The sequence below is a fragment of the Protopterus annectens genome, chromosome 2.part1 (genome assembly GCF_019279795.1).
Source record: "Protopterus annectens isolate FY-2018-M chromosome 2.part1, PAN1.0, whole genome shotgun sequence".
Classification (NCBI taxonomy): domain Eukaryota; kingdom Metazoa; phylum Chordata; order Ceratodontiformes; family Protopteridae; genus Protopterus; species Protopterus annectens.
In genome coordinates, this window is record NC_056729.1 from 1,871,584,046 (window position 1) to 1,871,598,308 (window position 14,263).

At 40.5% G+C, this 14,263-nt stretch overlaps 1 protein-coding gene across 1 annotated transcript in view; it reads left to right on the plus strand.

Moving 5' to 3' along the window:
• LOC122795056 (coagulation factor XI-like) overlaps window positions 1-14,263 on the plus strand; it is a 207,173-nt gene that overhangs the window by 58,606 nt on the left and 134,304 nt on the right. Inside the window, exon 2 of the mRNA XM_044063632.1 lies at window positions 368-474. Within this exon, the coding sequence (XP_043919567.1) occupies window positions 368-474 (107 nt within the window). The remainder of the gene's footprint in view (window positions 1-367; window positions 475-14,263) is intronic.

Sequence of the window (14,263 nt, forward strand, 5' to 3'; positions counted from 1 at the left end):
TGTGTGCCTGTTTGCATGCTTTTGTGTGTGGGTGGCTATGTGTGCACTACAGAGTAACTCAGGGGGAATGGGTGCCTGTGTGGCTGAAACAGTTACCTATGGGAGGAAGTCCTGATCTGCACTTTGCTGTAATTAACTGCTATTCACAGACAAGAACATTACCCAACAATGAGGTCTTTCCTCATTGTGGCTAATGCGTCTATAAATTGCAAGATACCACATTGTGAAAGTAAGGCATTTTTACTTTGCCTGTTCAAGTGATGCAGTAGAACATTAATGAATCATTGTGTTTGTTTCAGTGTATGAATTCTGTGAAGCTAAATGTGTTCCTGTCATATTCAGACTGAGTGATTTATTTAATTTTCAGATTCTACTGCAGCCTGAGACAGAAATTGCCATTAGGTCTGCTGGCACTTACAGATTCAAAAGCCACATCAGGATACCCACTTAGAGACTGTGGTGGCCCCGTGAACAGTAAGTAGTCAATTTCATTCAGCTGCACCCATGACATGGAAATAATAGGTTCAGAGTGTCTTGCAGAAAAAAAATAATCCTACAATTAGATTTCACAAGATATTTGTATTCGATTTTTATGCTGTTTTTAGCATGCATTGTGTGCAAGTGAACTTCACACTTTCATAACAACAAGCAATACATTTTATTTATTTATTTTATATTTGTTGACCGGGTTTGTCCAACTGGGCTACAAATGCCCATTTTCAGCAGAGGCCCGAGGAGGAAAGCTCCAACAGAAAATAGAAATTTTACATATTGAATATATATATAAATGCATTCATCAGTACCACAGATTACTGCATTACAGTGCCACACATTACATTCATCAGTACCACAGATTACTGCATTACAGTGCCACACATTACATTCATCAGTACCACACATTATTGCACTACAGTGTCATACATTACACTGTGGCAAGTGAAATACATAGAAATACATTCATCAGAGGGATACATTCATAATTACACATTATATACATAATAGTACAATAGTTACATAGCTGAAATATTTTACTAGTTATGTTTGTACAGTGATTTACTACTTTATCTTCTCCTCTTGGTACGTTTGTTTACTGAAGGGAAGAAAAAGAGAAGGAAAGTAAAAGGTTATAAGGGAATGTTTATGGGGGTAATTACATTGGCAAGTCCATTTTTCATAAAGGTATTTTTTGTAGCAGTTTTGAATTGATTGAGACGTTCAAGAGATCTTATATCTAGTGGTAGGCTATTCCAGGCCTTGGAAGGGTTAAAGCTATAGACTAGAAAAAATAAAATCCAAGAGCTCCGAAGGTCAGTGAAGAACCACAACTGTATTAGCGTACACACACAGTTATTAAGGCTTTCATCAAAAGAGATGAATTTTAAATGGAGTGTTTTCTGATGAAGTAATTTTTTGAGGAAAGCATTAATAAAACTGTGTGTGCACACTAAAGAGGAGTTGTGGTTCTTCACCAGCCTTCACTGACCTTCAGAGCTCTTGGATTTTCTTTTTTCCAGTTGTTTGTTCCTGGTTTCACGCTTTTTGAGTTAAAGCTATACAATAGGTGACCCATTTTGGTCCTTGGTTTGTAGATTTTTAGTAGGCCTTGTTCAGAACTGCGGAGTAATCGAGTGGGTAGGTAATGAGAGATTAGAGATGAGATAGTTGGACAGAAAGAGGGTTTGTAGAGAATGGAATCTTGGCCAGATCTATAAAGTCCAACAACTCAGCTGCCGACTCTCTTTTCACTAATTCTGTAGGTAGAATATGGAATCTGTTACCTAGGGATATAACACTAATTACATCTTTACCTCTCTTCAAACATAAAATTAAACTGTACTTCCAAGATCACTGGCTTTGTTCTTGTAGAACACCAGACTAACTTTCTTCACTCTACCCTATCATCTCATCTACTCTACTCTCTTTCTTTTCCCTCTCCTCTCTCAGTCCTCTCTGTTGTCTCTCACTTGTCGACTATTCTACCACCTCTCCTCTCTTCTAACTCTTGTGTTACTCCCTTTTCTCTCTTTTCTTCTTGTCCCCTGTACTCTAAATTTCTTATTTACTTTCCTTGCTACTTTATTGTTACACCCTTTATCTATTAATTAATATGCTCTGTAACTGACTTTGTATTTTTTGTTTATAATAGTTTAGTGTGGCTTGTCTGTTTGTTAGTTTTTGTTAACAATTAGCTTTTTATTAACATGTCATATTGTTATTTTGTTGTATTTTGTGTGGAGCTTTTCTCCCCAGGCCTCTACTGAAAATGGAAATATATCCAGTTAGACTAGCCCGGTCAACAAATGTAAAATAAATAAATAAATAAATAAATAAAAAACTGAAACTGATTACACCGAAGCAGGTTAGGTAATTCTAGCCAATCTAGTTCTTTTAATTAGGGACTGTGATGGGATTTGTAAGAATTTTGGGCAGCAAATGTGGCAGTCTTGTAATAAGTTGTTTCTAACTTGTTTAGTAGTCCAGTGTTGAGGCTGGTGAGAATTTGGGAGCTATAAAGTAAAGTGGGTAAGAGGTAGGCATTTGAAAGGGTTAGTTTTGCTGTTTTGATAAGATATTTTTTGTTTCTATAGAGGAGACCTAGCTTGAGATGTGTTTTTTGGATACAATTATTGACGTGTAAATCAAAGGTTAGTCTATCATCAATAGTAACATCTAAGAGTTTTGTACTGGTGTCCACCTGTATTTGAATATTATTTTGTGACAGTATGGAAAAGGAAGGTTAAGGTTTTTAGTGAGAAAGAGTAGTAATTTGATTTTATTTGGATTAAGGATACGTTGGTTTTCAGATAGCCAGTTTTTTACAGAGTTAAAAAGAGGACTGTGTGTCTGATTTTATTTGAGTTGGTGATTCAGCAATAGTGATAAGTGTAGAATCATCTGTGTATTGTATCAGTGAGGATCCAGGACAGGAAGAGTAGAGAAGGTTGGTAAAGATGTTAAAAAGAAGGGGCCCAAAGATGAAGCCTTGTGGAACACCTGTTTTAACAGGTTGAAGAGGGGAGAAAGCTGAGAGCCATTTGACTGATTGGTGTCTATCAGAGAGATAGCTGTTAAACCAAGATATGATGGATGGATAAAAGTATAAGTTTGCTAGTTTAAGGAGAAGAAGTTTATGAGAGATTGTCTCAAAGGCTTTAGAGAGATCAATGAAGAGACAGGAAATAAGTGTGTTACTGTCTCTAGCTAGTGATACAGAGTTTAGAAAAGACAGGAGAGCTGTTGTAGTGCTGTGCATGGGACGAATGCCATGTTGGGTAGGTGTGAGTAGATTTTCTTGCAGAAGGTAGTATAAGACTTGACTCTGTATACATTTTTCCAGAATTTTGGAGAGGTGTGAGAGTATGGCTATGGGTCTAAAATTAGTTATATCTGTGGAGTTTCCTCCTTTGTGTATTGGAAGGGTGTAAAATTGCTTCCAGATGGAAGGGACTGTGGATTCCGTAATAGAGCGGTTCATTAGAATAGAAACTGGGAAAGCAAGAACATCAGCAGCAGCCTGAAGGAATGCAGAGGGAATGTTGTCTACGGATGTGGAGCAAGGTTTGAATTTAGATAGTAGAGTTTTAATATAGGTATTGGAGACAGGTTTGAGGGAGAAGGTAGAGGTAGGGTTACTACTGATGGAAGAGTTTGAGCTATTAGGTCTATTATTTTGGTGGGATGGTTTGTGTCTTGATTTAGTAATTTGGATATTGAGTCTAAAAAGTAGTTGTTAAATATAGAGGCAGTTTTCTTATGTGTTTTATCAGGAAAAGGGTAAGGGGAGGCTTGCATACCTGGGTGTAGTATTTGATTTACAGAGTGCCAGAACTTTTTAGGGTTGGATTTAAAGGTAGAAGATGGATTATTATAGAAGTCTTTAGTTATGTGGCTTTTGGCAAGATTTTTAAGTTTTTTATATTTCTGGAAGTCTGGCTGATGTTTAGTTTTAGTCCAAATTTTCCATGCTCTGTCTTTATTTTTTAGTAGTGCACATGTGTTTACAGTCAGCCATGGGGCTATGTTAGACTTTATGCAGATTGTTCTAAGGGTTGCCACAGAATTTAAAATACTAAGGAAAGTGGAGTTAAAAAGTGGACAGTTTCATCCAAATGGAGTAGTTTTAAGGGATTCTAGTTCATTTTTGTTAGTAAAGATTTGAAAGTTTCAGTATTAAAGTTTGTTAGTTTCGGTGTTTGATAAAACTTTGAGGTTTAGCTTGATGGGATGTGTATCTTAGTATTTTTTATCCGACAATGATCACTTAGGGAATTTGGTAGCATTTCAGGGTTATGGCATTTGGAAGGGTGAGAGACAAGAATCCAGTCGGAGATGAGGCTGTATGGGAGTTATTGAAATAAGTGGGATCAGAGATGAGTTGAGTAAAGCCATAGAGATTAAGGTGTTGTGAGGAGTTTTGAGAGGTGAGAGATAGCCATTTAATGTTGACATCCCCAAGAATGATAGTTTCATTTGGGATATGTTGGGATATATGAGCAAGCATACTTTCCAGCAGGGGGATATTATCACCTGGTGGAATGTAAATTGCTACAATGGTGATAGTGGAATGGCTATTAATATTTAGGTTTACAGATAAAATTTTGGCTGGGGAGAAGGCTTGGGATGTAAAAGTAGAGTTAGAAATGGTAAGGTGGTTAGAGTGTAGAATAGCAACGCTTCCACCTTTCTCTTTTGGTCGATCTAGACAGTGTATGCTATAGCCAGTGGGCAAGATCTCTATGTCTTGGTGTAGAGATTTCAAACAGGTTTCAGTCAGAACAAGGATATCAGGAGTATGGTGGGAGATCCAAGCATGTAGTTCACTTACTTTGTTCAGAATACTCCTAGTGTTTATTGAATAGAAGGGAAGATGTTTGTTTGGGAGATTATTAACTTTGGGGTTAGAAGGGCTAGCAGTGGAGTGTGTTGGACCAGGGTTGGGATGGATGTCTCCAGCCAAGAGAATGTTTTTGTGGAGGTAGATGAGTTTGAGCATATTAGCAGTGGGGGTGTAGTATTTGGTTTTGTGTTTGGTAGGGGTGAGTTGGATGTTAGGTAAGTTTATTTTTGGTAAGGGAGTATTTAATGAGAAGATAGATAAATGGTGAAGGTTTGGTGATTATTTATATGGCTACAGCAATTTGGGTTTGTAGGGGAGATATGTTTGGGGTGTAAGTGGACGTTAAGTGATGTGAGTATAAGGAGGAGGAGTAGGACAGGCAGTAATAGGATGGATGTAGTTAGAAATACATAGAGTTTACTTATGAGGAGTACATATTGTAGGGTGTTTTTAGTTAATAAAATGCATGGGGGTACAGGTTTTTGGTCTATCAGATAGTGGATAATAGTGTATACCAGCTAGTACCAGTGTGTGGGGGGTGAAGGTTAAATATTGTCCTGAATTTGCTATATAACTCTGGAATTTATTATGATAAATTGGGGAGATTAAATCTGTAAGGTAACTTTTAGCTTGAACAAATTAATATTTAATGACTTATGTTCAGCCAGTTATATGCTGACTTACATTTCAGAGACTGGCAATCAAATTTAACCCACATGAACCATGGGAAAATAGAGGGCAATATCACCATAAAACAGGGCTGTAGTAATACAATACAGCATTTTAACAATATGGTAAAAAAAGGTAAGACCTACTTTTTCTCTTTACAAAAAGCTAATACCAAGCCGAGTGATTCCAAAACTGTACTAAAGATTGATGGTACCAGCTTAGAAAGTTCAACTAAGTCCTTTTCCTAGTGATTCACATTAAAATATCAAGCACAAATTAAACTATCCCTGGGATTCAATAAACTCTGTGTAGTCTCAGTGCAGAGCCTACACAGAGCGCATGTCTTAGCTTGATGGTGCTTGAGGTGAGTCATCACACAATGGCTATTAATGAGGAGCGGCATGCTTCAGCTAGGTTTTGCAGCTTGCAACAGTGTTGCTGGTCACAAAAATATTTAATCGAACATGGATAGCAATTGTGTGTATATAGAGCAGCTACTGTGTGTGGATTTGCGCAGACTATCACAATGATTACCAGGTCTTTATAAATAGCTGTCATGTTGTTTGTGCAACACATCTGCACAGAGGCAAACTTAATCAGAGGACAAATAACCACTAATAGGGGCATATTTGACAATGTATTTCATATAGGAATGTATTAGAATGTAACACTCTCATAGGTTCATAGGTTCATAGGTTCATACTAGGCTATCTGCCCGAGGGCATTTACAAGCCTAGCCCATCGTTTTGTGGCTTACGCCACCCCTTTAGTATGGGGAACTATACCCATTATTTTGCTGTGCCTCTGTCGAGCAGTGACACTGAGGTAATCCCTGGGGTATATCTGCGATCTCCCATCCATTGGTCAAGATTTCTCTTGAACAAGGCCAGCGAGGTGCTCTGCCTCACATGTACCGGGATTTTGTTCCACAGCATAGGGAGTCTTTGGGTGATGAATCTATCCCTCCAGCACGTCCTATTAATAGCCGTGTCAAGGTTTAAGTCTCCGCCCTTGTGGCTCTGATGGATCTAGATTTTTGAGGTGAAGCATATTCATCAAATCTGGGTTTGACATGGCCTTGTATGTTAGGCAAAGGTCACCTCTGAGCAGCGTAAGCGACTGAATAGAGCTGGAGTTCTTTCAGTCGGGCAGCATAGGACAGATTTTTGAGACCCTTTATCCTTTTGGTGAGGAACTTTTGTGGCCTCTCCAGCTGCTGCAAGTGTCGGGTCAGATACATTCCGAATGGGGCATTGTACTCAATCATTGGTCTGATGAGTGATGAGTAAAGGGAGACTATGACCTCCCTTGATCTAGATGAGAATCCCTTCATGATAAGGTGGGCAATGTAGAAGGTCTTCCTAACTACTTTAGCTACATGGGTGTCGAATGACAGACTACTATCAACCTGGGTCCCCAGGTCCCTGATAACTTCTTCTGTGCTCAGTGGATTGCCACCTATTTGGTAGCTAGGGGTAACCTTGTTTTTCCCGAAGGGTATGACTATGCATTTTTGGCATTTAACTTTAGGCCGTGGCTCTGGCACCAGTTATCCATTTCTGTGAGACCCTTCTGAAGGATATCTGTGTCAGATGTGTTTTCTACTATGGCCCAGTTTGCAGTCATCTGCAAACTTTGTCAGCCATAACCCTCCTGTGTTTGCTTGTACTGGAAAAGTAGATGCCAAACAAGAGTGGGCCCAGGACTGAGCCCTGTGGGACACCACTTGTGACAGGCTTTGAGTCTGACATGGCGCCAGCAACTCTGACCCTGTGGGTTCTATCACTCAGCCAGTTTGCAACCCATCTTGTGATGTATGGGTTGACATTTAAGCTGATGAGTTTTTCAATGATACCTGAGTGGGGTATTGTATCAAAGGCCTTAGCCAGATCGAGGTAGGCTGTATGGACTGCCTTTCCCTCATCAATGGCTTTGGTGACTGTTTCAAAAAAGTCAACCAAGTTTAAAAGGCATGATCTGCCTTTGACAAAGCCAAACTGGGTTGGATCCAAAGTCTGCAAATTCCTATGTCTTTATTTATGAGGTCCATTATGATACTCTCCATGGCTTTGCAGATAAGGCTTGTCAAGCTAATGGGCCGGTAATTTCCAGGGTCGGTGGAGGCACCGCCTTTGTGAAGTGGTACCACAGTTGCAGTGCGCCACCCCTGGGTACGTATCCAGAGGTAAGACTTTGATTAAACAGCTGTCCTAGCTGTGGGTTTAATTCCTCATTGAGTTCATGGAGCACACAGCCGGGGACACCATCAGGTCCCATGGATGCTGTGTTTTTGCTTTGGAGAGAGCAGTTCTCACTTGGGCTGGAGATGTTTGGGGGCTGCAATCGTTTGGTATAGATATCTCTCCTTTTAGGGAGAAGTTTGCACTGAACCTGTCAGCCAGTAAGTTGGCAATGTCTGTAGGATCAGTAATCTTCACATCATTTTGAACTAGCTCTGAGCATATCTGTGAGTTTCCTCCCAGGTTTCTAACATAGCTAAAGAAGGCCTTATGATTGTCTTTTGAGTCTTTAGCTATTTTTCTCTCGAAATTTGCTTTGGATGATTTTATGAGAGCTCTTAGTTTTTTACTTATAGTGATCAAGGGTGTCTTACCTTTTAAGGATTTTGCTCTATCTTGTAGTAGCTTCCTCCTTTTGTTGTAGAGTTTGTTTATGGCTGGGGTCCACCAGACTGGACGCTTGCCTTTGGTACAAAGAGTCTTTGTTTTGCTTGGGATTGCCTTATCCATGCAGTCCTGCAGGTGCTGGTAGAAGGCATTTGTAAGTGATTCAGCGGCTTGAGTACTGTTTTCCATGCTCGGGGCCTTAAAGGAGACCACACTAGTCTTTAGAAGTGTGAAGTCAGCTTTTGAGAAGTTCTTTACTGTGGTCTTTTTTATTTCAGGCAGGGGTGGGATGAGGACCTCCAGCGAGATTAGTTTGTGGTCTGATCTCACCAGTGAGGGGTACACCTCCGGTGTTGAACATTGTGCTCCCATGTTCGTGATGATGAGATCAAGTATGTTATCTCCTCTTGTGGGGATGGTGACTAGTTGTTCCATGGCATTTGAGTTTATGAATTCCAGGAACTTTTGGGCTAGGGTGTTTGGGCTTGAGTAGTGTTCCCAGTCTATATTAGGGTAATTGAAGTCACCTAGTATGATGGTGTTTGGTGATACATTTATCCCCTCTAGTGTTTTCAGGAAGGCCATGTGAGGTTCCTGAGTTTGTGAGGGTGGCCTGTAACATGCTACAATTTGCAGAGCAGTCTTGCCTATGGTTAATTGCACCTGGATGGTCTCCGATGCATCGTGCGTTGCCACCAGTCTTGAGGTGTGGGTGTCCTTGATGAATATGGATACCCCTCCTTTCTTGGTATTGTCCGGATTTTGGGGCCGGAACGCATGATATGAGGTAAAACCTGATAGCTGGGGTGCTCTCAGGAGCCTTGAACCAGGTTTCTGTCACAGCACAGACATCGATGTTCTCCATACTGAGAAGGGCCTCGAGTGCGTGCATTTTGAGATTTAGACTTCTGGCATTGAGCAGCATTACCCTTAGTTTTTTCCTTTTTGTGTTCTAGGGTGGTAGGTTTAGAATTTGAGCCTTGCCTAAAAAGGCACTATGGGGTGGCAAGAGCCTTTGCCAATATCCGAATCCCAGGGTGACAGGTGCAAGCTGTCCCTTGGCAGCGTGGCTTGTCCAGCATGTCATCCCAGGCAGACAGACACTGGATCCCCTTTGAATGACACCAGTGTTTAAGCCAATTGTTAAAGCTGATCATCTTATCTCTGTATTGTGGCATCATTCTTGGTGAAGGTTGGATACTGCTCAAGGTCAGGGTCATACCTGCCTGGGCTACATAATCAGAGAGCTCCTCAATGTCTCTTTTCATGTAGTCCAAGGAGGTACATCTCAGGTCGCTTACACCAGCGTGGACAATGACTGAGTCATATTTGTACCTGCTGTTGAGAGACCTGAGTGCTTGCGTTATGTGGCGGATTCTAGCGCCCGACAGGCAGCTTACTGTGACCTTCTCCTTACTCAGTCTGGTGAGCGGGACGCCAGTGTGTCTGACTATGGAGTCACCAATGACTAGTGTGTCTGGCATTGTGTTTGGCCTTAAGGGCTGTGACTGTTTGACACTCTGACTGTGAGGTCTATGTGTTGCAGGTGTTGTGTTCTGAGGTGGTGGTTGTTTGGGTGTCTGCTTTGGTGGCCTCTGCTGTTTTGGTAGATTTTTGATCAGAGCCTCCGAGTATGTCTTTGTGTGTTTATGTGTATGATTTGAGGTTGTAATGGTACTATGTGAGACTGGGTCTATAGTGTGTGTGGTAACCTTCTCCTCCTGACTGGTCTTGCCAGTCCTATGTTGAGAGAGCTCAGCCTCCAGTTTGGCTGTATAGTTGCATCTCTCGCATGTATTTGTGTTTTGTGGGAGAAGGAGAGGGTTGTCTGTGTACATGAGGCAATTGTAACATTGCCTCAATATTCCCAGGTTCACCAGCTGAGCAGGAGAGGACACTAGCAACTGATCCCTCGACATGCTAGAAGGAATAGACAAAAAAAACTTTAAAAAAGATTCTGGGGGACGTGGGTGACCGAGAAATGGGGGGTTGCCTTTTTGGGGTACTATCTATGACAAGAGTGCCGTATCAAGGTAATAAGTACTGTAGGAGCAAGTGCTACGTTTAACAGAAAACTCTTAAAGTGGGAAATGTGGACAAAGCCATAACAATTGGGGGACAAATGGCCAGAAATAGGGACAGATGTTTAATATTGTACTTCCAAACTTAGGAAGTTGATAGAATATATAAGGTGTGCATTAGCGTGAACTTTTTGTAGAGCATGATGTTTGAAACTTAATTGTCAGTCTTCAGTTACTGACTGCTCTCTGCAATGACATGCCAATGATTTGAAAGGAAAATAATGTTATGAGGAAAAGATCACAAATATGAGACAAACACTGCACATTGTGCACAGTCAGGACAGTTGAGAGGCATGCACTCAAGTGTATGCATTACTGAGTCACATCAGTCCAGAGATCATGCCAGTGATATGGCAGAAAGCCACACAGTTGATAAGGAAAACATCTGGACATCCTGGGAATACCTGGACAGTTGTGTGCTAAGAATGTGAAGTATATGGTTCAAACACACTACAGACAATGCACCTACAGTGCAGAGTATTGTGGTATCCCATTCCTGGCATTCTGTACTGAGGCACATGCACATGATCTGAAATAGTACATGGACTGCCATGTAAAATAAACACTCAGAGGAAGTGTATGTATTGAATAGGAACACACAGATGAATTGTAGGAATGAACACAGGGAAAGAGTCCAGGTGAAACTCCTGCATGTACAGCAGAGGAGGAAATGTCAATGGAAGACAGCTGTAGCAGCAACACCAAGCACATATCTATATGGTACAGTATGGACTGTACAGTGACAATGTGTTGTCTGTGACTGCCAGACAAGGGGACGTAAGAATGGGGAGGATGTGTGTGTGTGTGTGTGTGTGTGTGTGTGTGTGTGTGTGTGTGTGTGTGTGTGTGTGTGTGTGTGTGTGTGTGTGTGTGTGTGCGTGCGTGTGTGTGTGTGTGTGTGTGTGTGTGTGTGTGTGTGTGAGTGTGAGATAATCATCCTTACATGAATAATGCAGAGGACATACATCAGGGATCTGACATACAATTGGGGCAGGGTGCATATTAGGAAGCTGTGTAAACTGATATACCTGAATATGCGTGCACACTCAGCAGAGGTCTCCAGCATGGTGGCCACAGGGAAAGGATCATGGACAACATTACAAGAACTAACCATAATCATGGACAATATCTGACTAATACCACCACGAATCCCATGCCTCTGACATAACAAATGTGATGTGGAGTGATAACAGATGAGCCTACACACACACACACACACACACACACACACACACACACACACACACACACACGCACACACACTCGACAACTATTATGATACATCCACACTCTATGACTGTAATCACGCTCACTGTCCTGGTACTGTAATATCTGCAGGAGGTGTTAGGAGGGACACTGCTATACCTGTATGTAACAGTATGGGCAATACGGACTAGTTGCCTTGTGTGCATAGCATATATCTATGCACAATTCACATTGTCACAAATGATATACATGCCATTAATGTTGTCAGACACCTATGTTTGCAGTGTGTGCATAAGCTGAAACATAGCACGTATGCATCTGGTGTAACAACTCTCTATGGCCAAGAACACTGCATCAATGGGCCCAGACAATATCCCAGGATGCCTTCTAAATAGCATGAAACATGCCCTATCAGGCCTTAAGGAATTGCTATTTAACTGTATCTTCCAAACATGCTTCATGCCTCATGACTGGAGAACAGCAACAGTCATCGCTCTGCACAAAGGTGGACCATCTACAGACCCTGGAAACTACAGACCCATAAGTCTCACTAGTCTTATATGTAAAGCCATGGAAAGAATTATCATGCAGATGATCAATAGAGACATAGTAAACCTCTAGACAATGAACCAACCCAGATTGTTTTTTTCAAGGGTAGGTTATGCCTAATCAACCTGGTGGACTTCTTTGAGAAGGTCATCAAAGCAATGGATGAGGGCAAAATGGTTCACACTACCTACATTGACATGGCCAAAGCATTTGACAGAATACCCCAGTCGGGCATTGTTGACAAATTCAATAGGTTAGGTACAAACACTTATGTCACCCGGTGGATAACCAACTGGCTCACAGACAGGACCCAGGAAGTTAAAAATGGTTAGTTCAGCTCTACAAAGAGAGCAGAAACAAGTTGAGTCCCTCAAGGATTGGTCCTTGGACCATTCCTTTTTGACATTTCCTTCTCTGAAGTCAAGGCCAATGTCAGTCATCTCTGGCTGACTAAATCTACAGATGATTGCAAATTAGGAGCTGTGAATGAATCCCATACAGACACAAATGTTTTCCAGGAAGGGGTGACACAGACAAGCAACTGGTGTCAGAGCTGTGGACTAAAACTAAATACCAAAAAATACATAACAGTATCTTTCAGGAAGCCATCCATCCCTGTTAACTATCATATTGACAACACATCCTTAACAGATGACCCCATAGTCAGGGACATAGGAAATTACATATATAGTAATCTAGCCCTTGATCATCACGTGTCTACAGTGGTGAGGAAATCATTCTGTGTTGTGCAACTTATAAACAAAGGTATGGCATCTAAGTCCAAGGAAGTCATTGTTCCACTGCATTTGGCATTCATTCATCAGACCTTTCATTGAGTATAGCGCTCCCTTTGGTATGTACCTAACCAGGCATATCCAACAATCAAAAAAAAAAAAATCCAAAACCACAGTGAACTGGTAGCTGCTTGTCAAAGCGATGAGACAGAGTATGAATGAAGAAATATTTATTTAACGTAGTACAACCATAAAAACACCTTGATATGAGCGCTTTCATTTGGCTATGCCAAACTTTTTCAATAATTTTTTACTTGGTTTCGTTGTGCGTATATTTGGTTTGATATCCAACAATCAGAATGTCTACGGAGGTTTCTCACTAAAAGAATACAGAGTGCATGTAAAATGTCCTATGCAGATCGCCTTAAGGCCCTGTCCCTGTCTTCTGTCTCCTACAGGCTTTTGAGTGGGCATCTATGCTTGGCATACAGGGCATTGTCAGACCACACTCTGATGGACCTCCTGTGTATGCACAAAACAAACAGCACCAGATTTACCCATTCTAAACACTTAAACCTTGCCTGTGATATAAATAGTACATGCTGGATAGACAGGTATGTATCCCAGAGACTAGGATTCAAAACAGAGACTAGGATACAAAACAAATCAGGCCAAAAAGCAAACTAAAGAAATACCAATTAAAACACCAATGTAGGGCCCAAGGAAACAAACTGTTGCAGATAAAATCCAGAAGAACATTAATCCAGAAACTCTGAAATAAAAACTTCTTTAAAACTATGAGAAATATGCTTTCATTCACAAAATACATAAACTTCATCAGATAAACATTGCTGGAAGTGCACATACATTTTAAAGCTTGTGTGTTCAATCACATGACCGCCAAGTCCCCAGGAAATGAAACATCATCTTAAAGGAACAACTACAAAGAATTTCACAGTGTGTAGCACTGATTCAATTCTATTCGCAATATTTGCAAACAAGGAATAAAAATATATAAAAAATGTATATATTATATATATATATATATATATATATATATATATATATATATATATATATATATGTGTAAAATAGAACAAAACGCCTTCCCCATAAAATCAGAATAATGAAGACAAAATTATGTAAAATATGTAGAGTAAAACCCTGTATTTAGGACTCATCTTTCCAGTGCTTTTGACTTAAGCAAACATGCTATTGAAATGTTCATTGAGTCCAGGCCAATTATTGGTATTCAAACTCAACTGCCAATATAATTCACGTTTTTTCCAGTAAGAAGGTCCAAGTACTTTCATTATTGTTAGAAGGCATTTGTTCCAAAATACAAAATTTGAACATGTGGTGCGGGTAACATTTTATGTGTTTGTAAAGGGCATTAGTCTCTTTTCTCATTTTGATTTCATACAAATGTTTGTATATTCTATCCCTCAGTCTACTCCCTGTTTTTCCTATATAAAAATAGTGGCAGAACATACATAGCGCACAATATACCACCTTTGTTGTAAAACAATTGAATCTGTTTTTTATAGCGATCACCTGGTT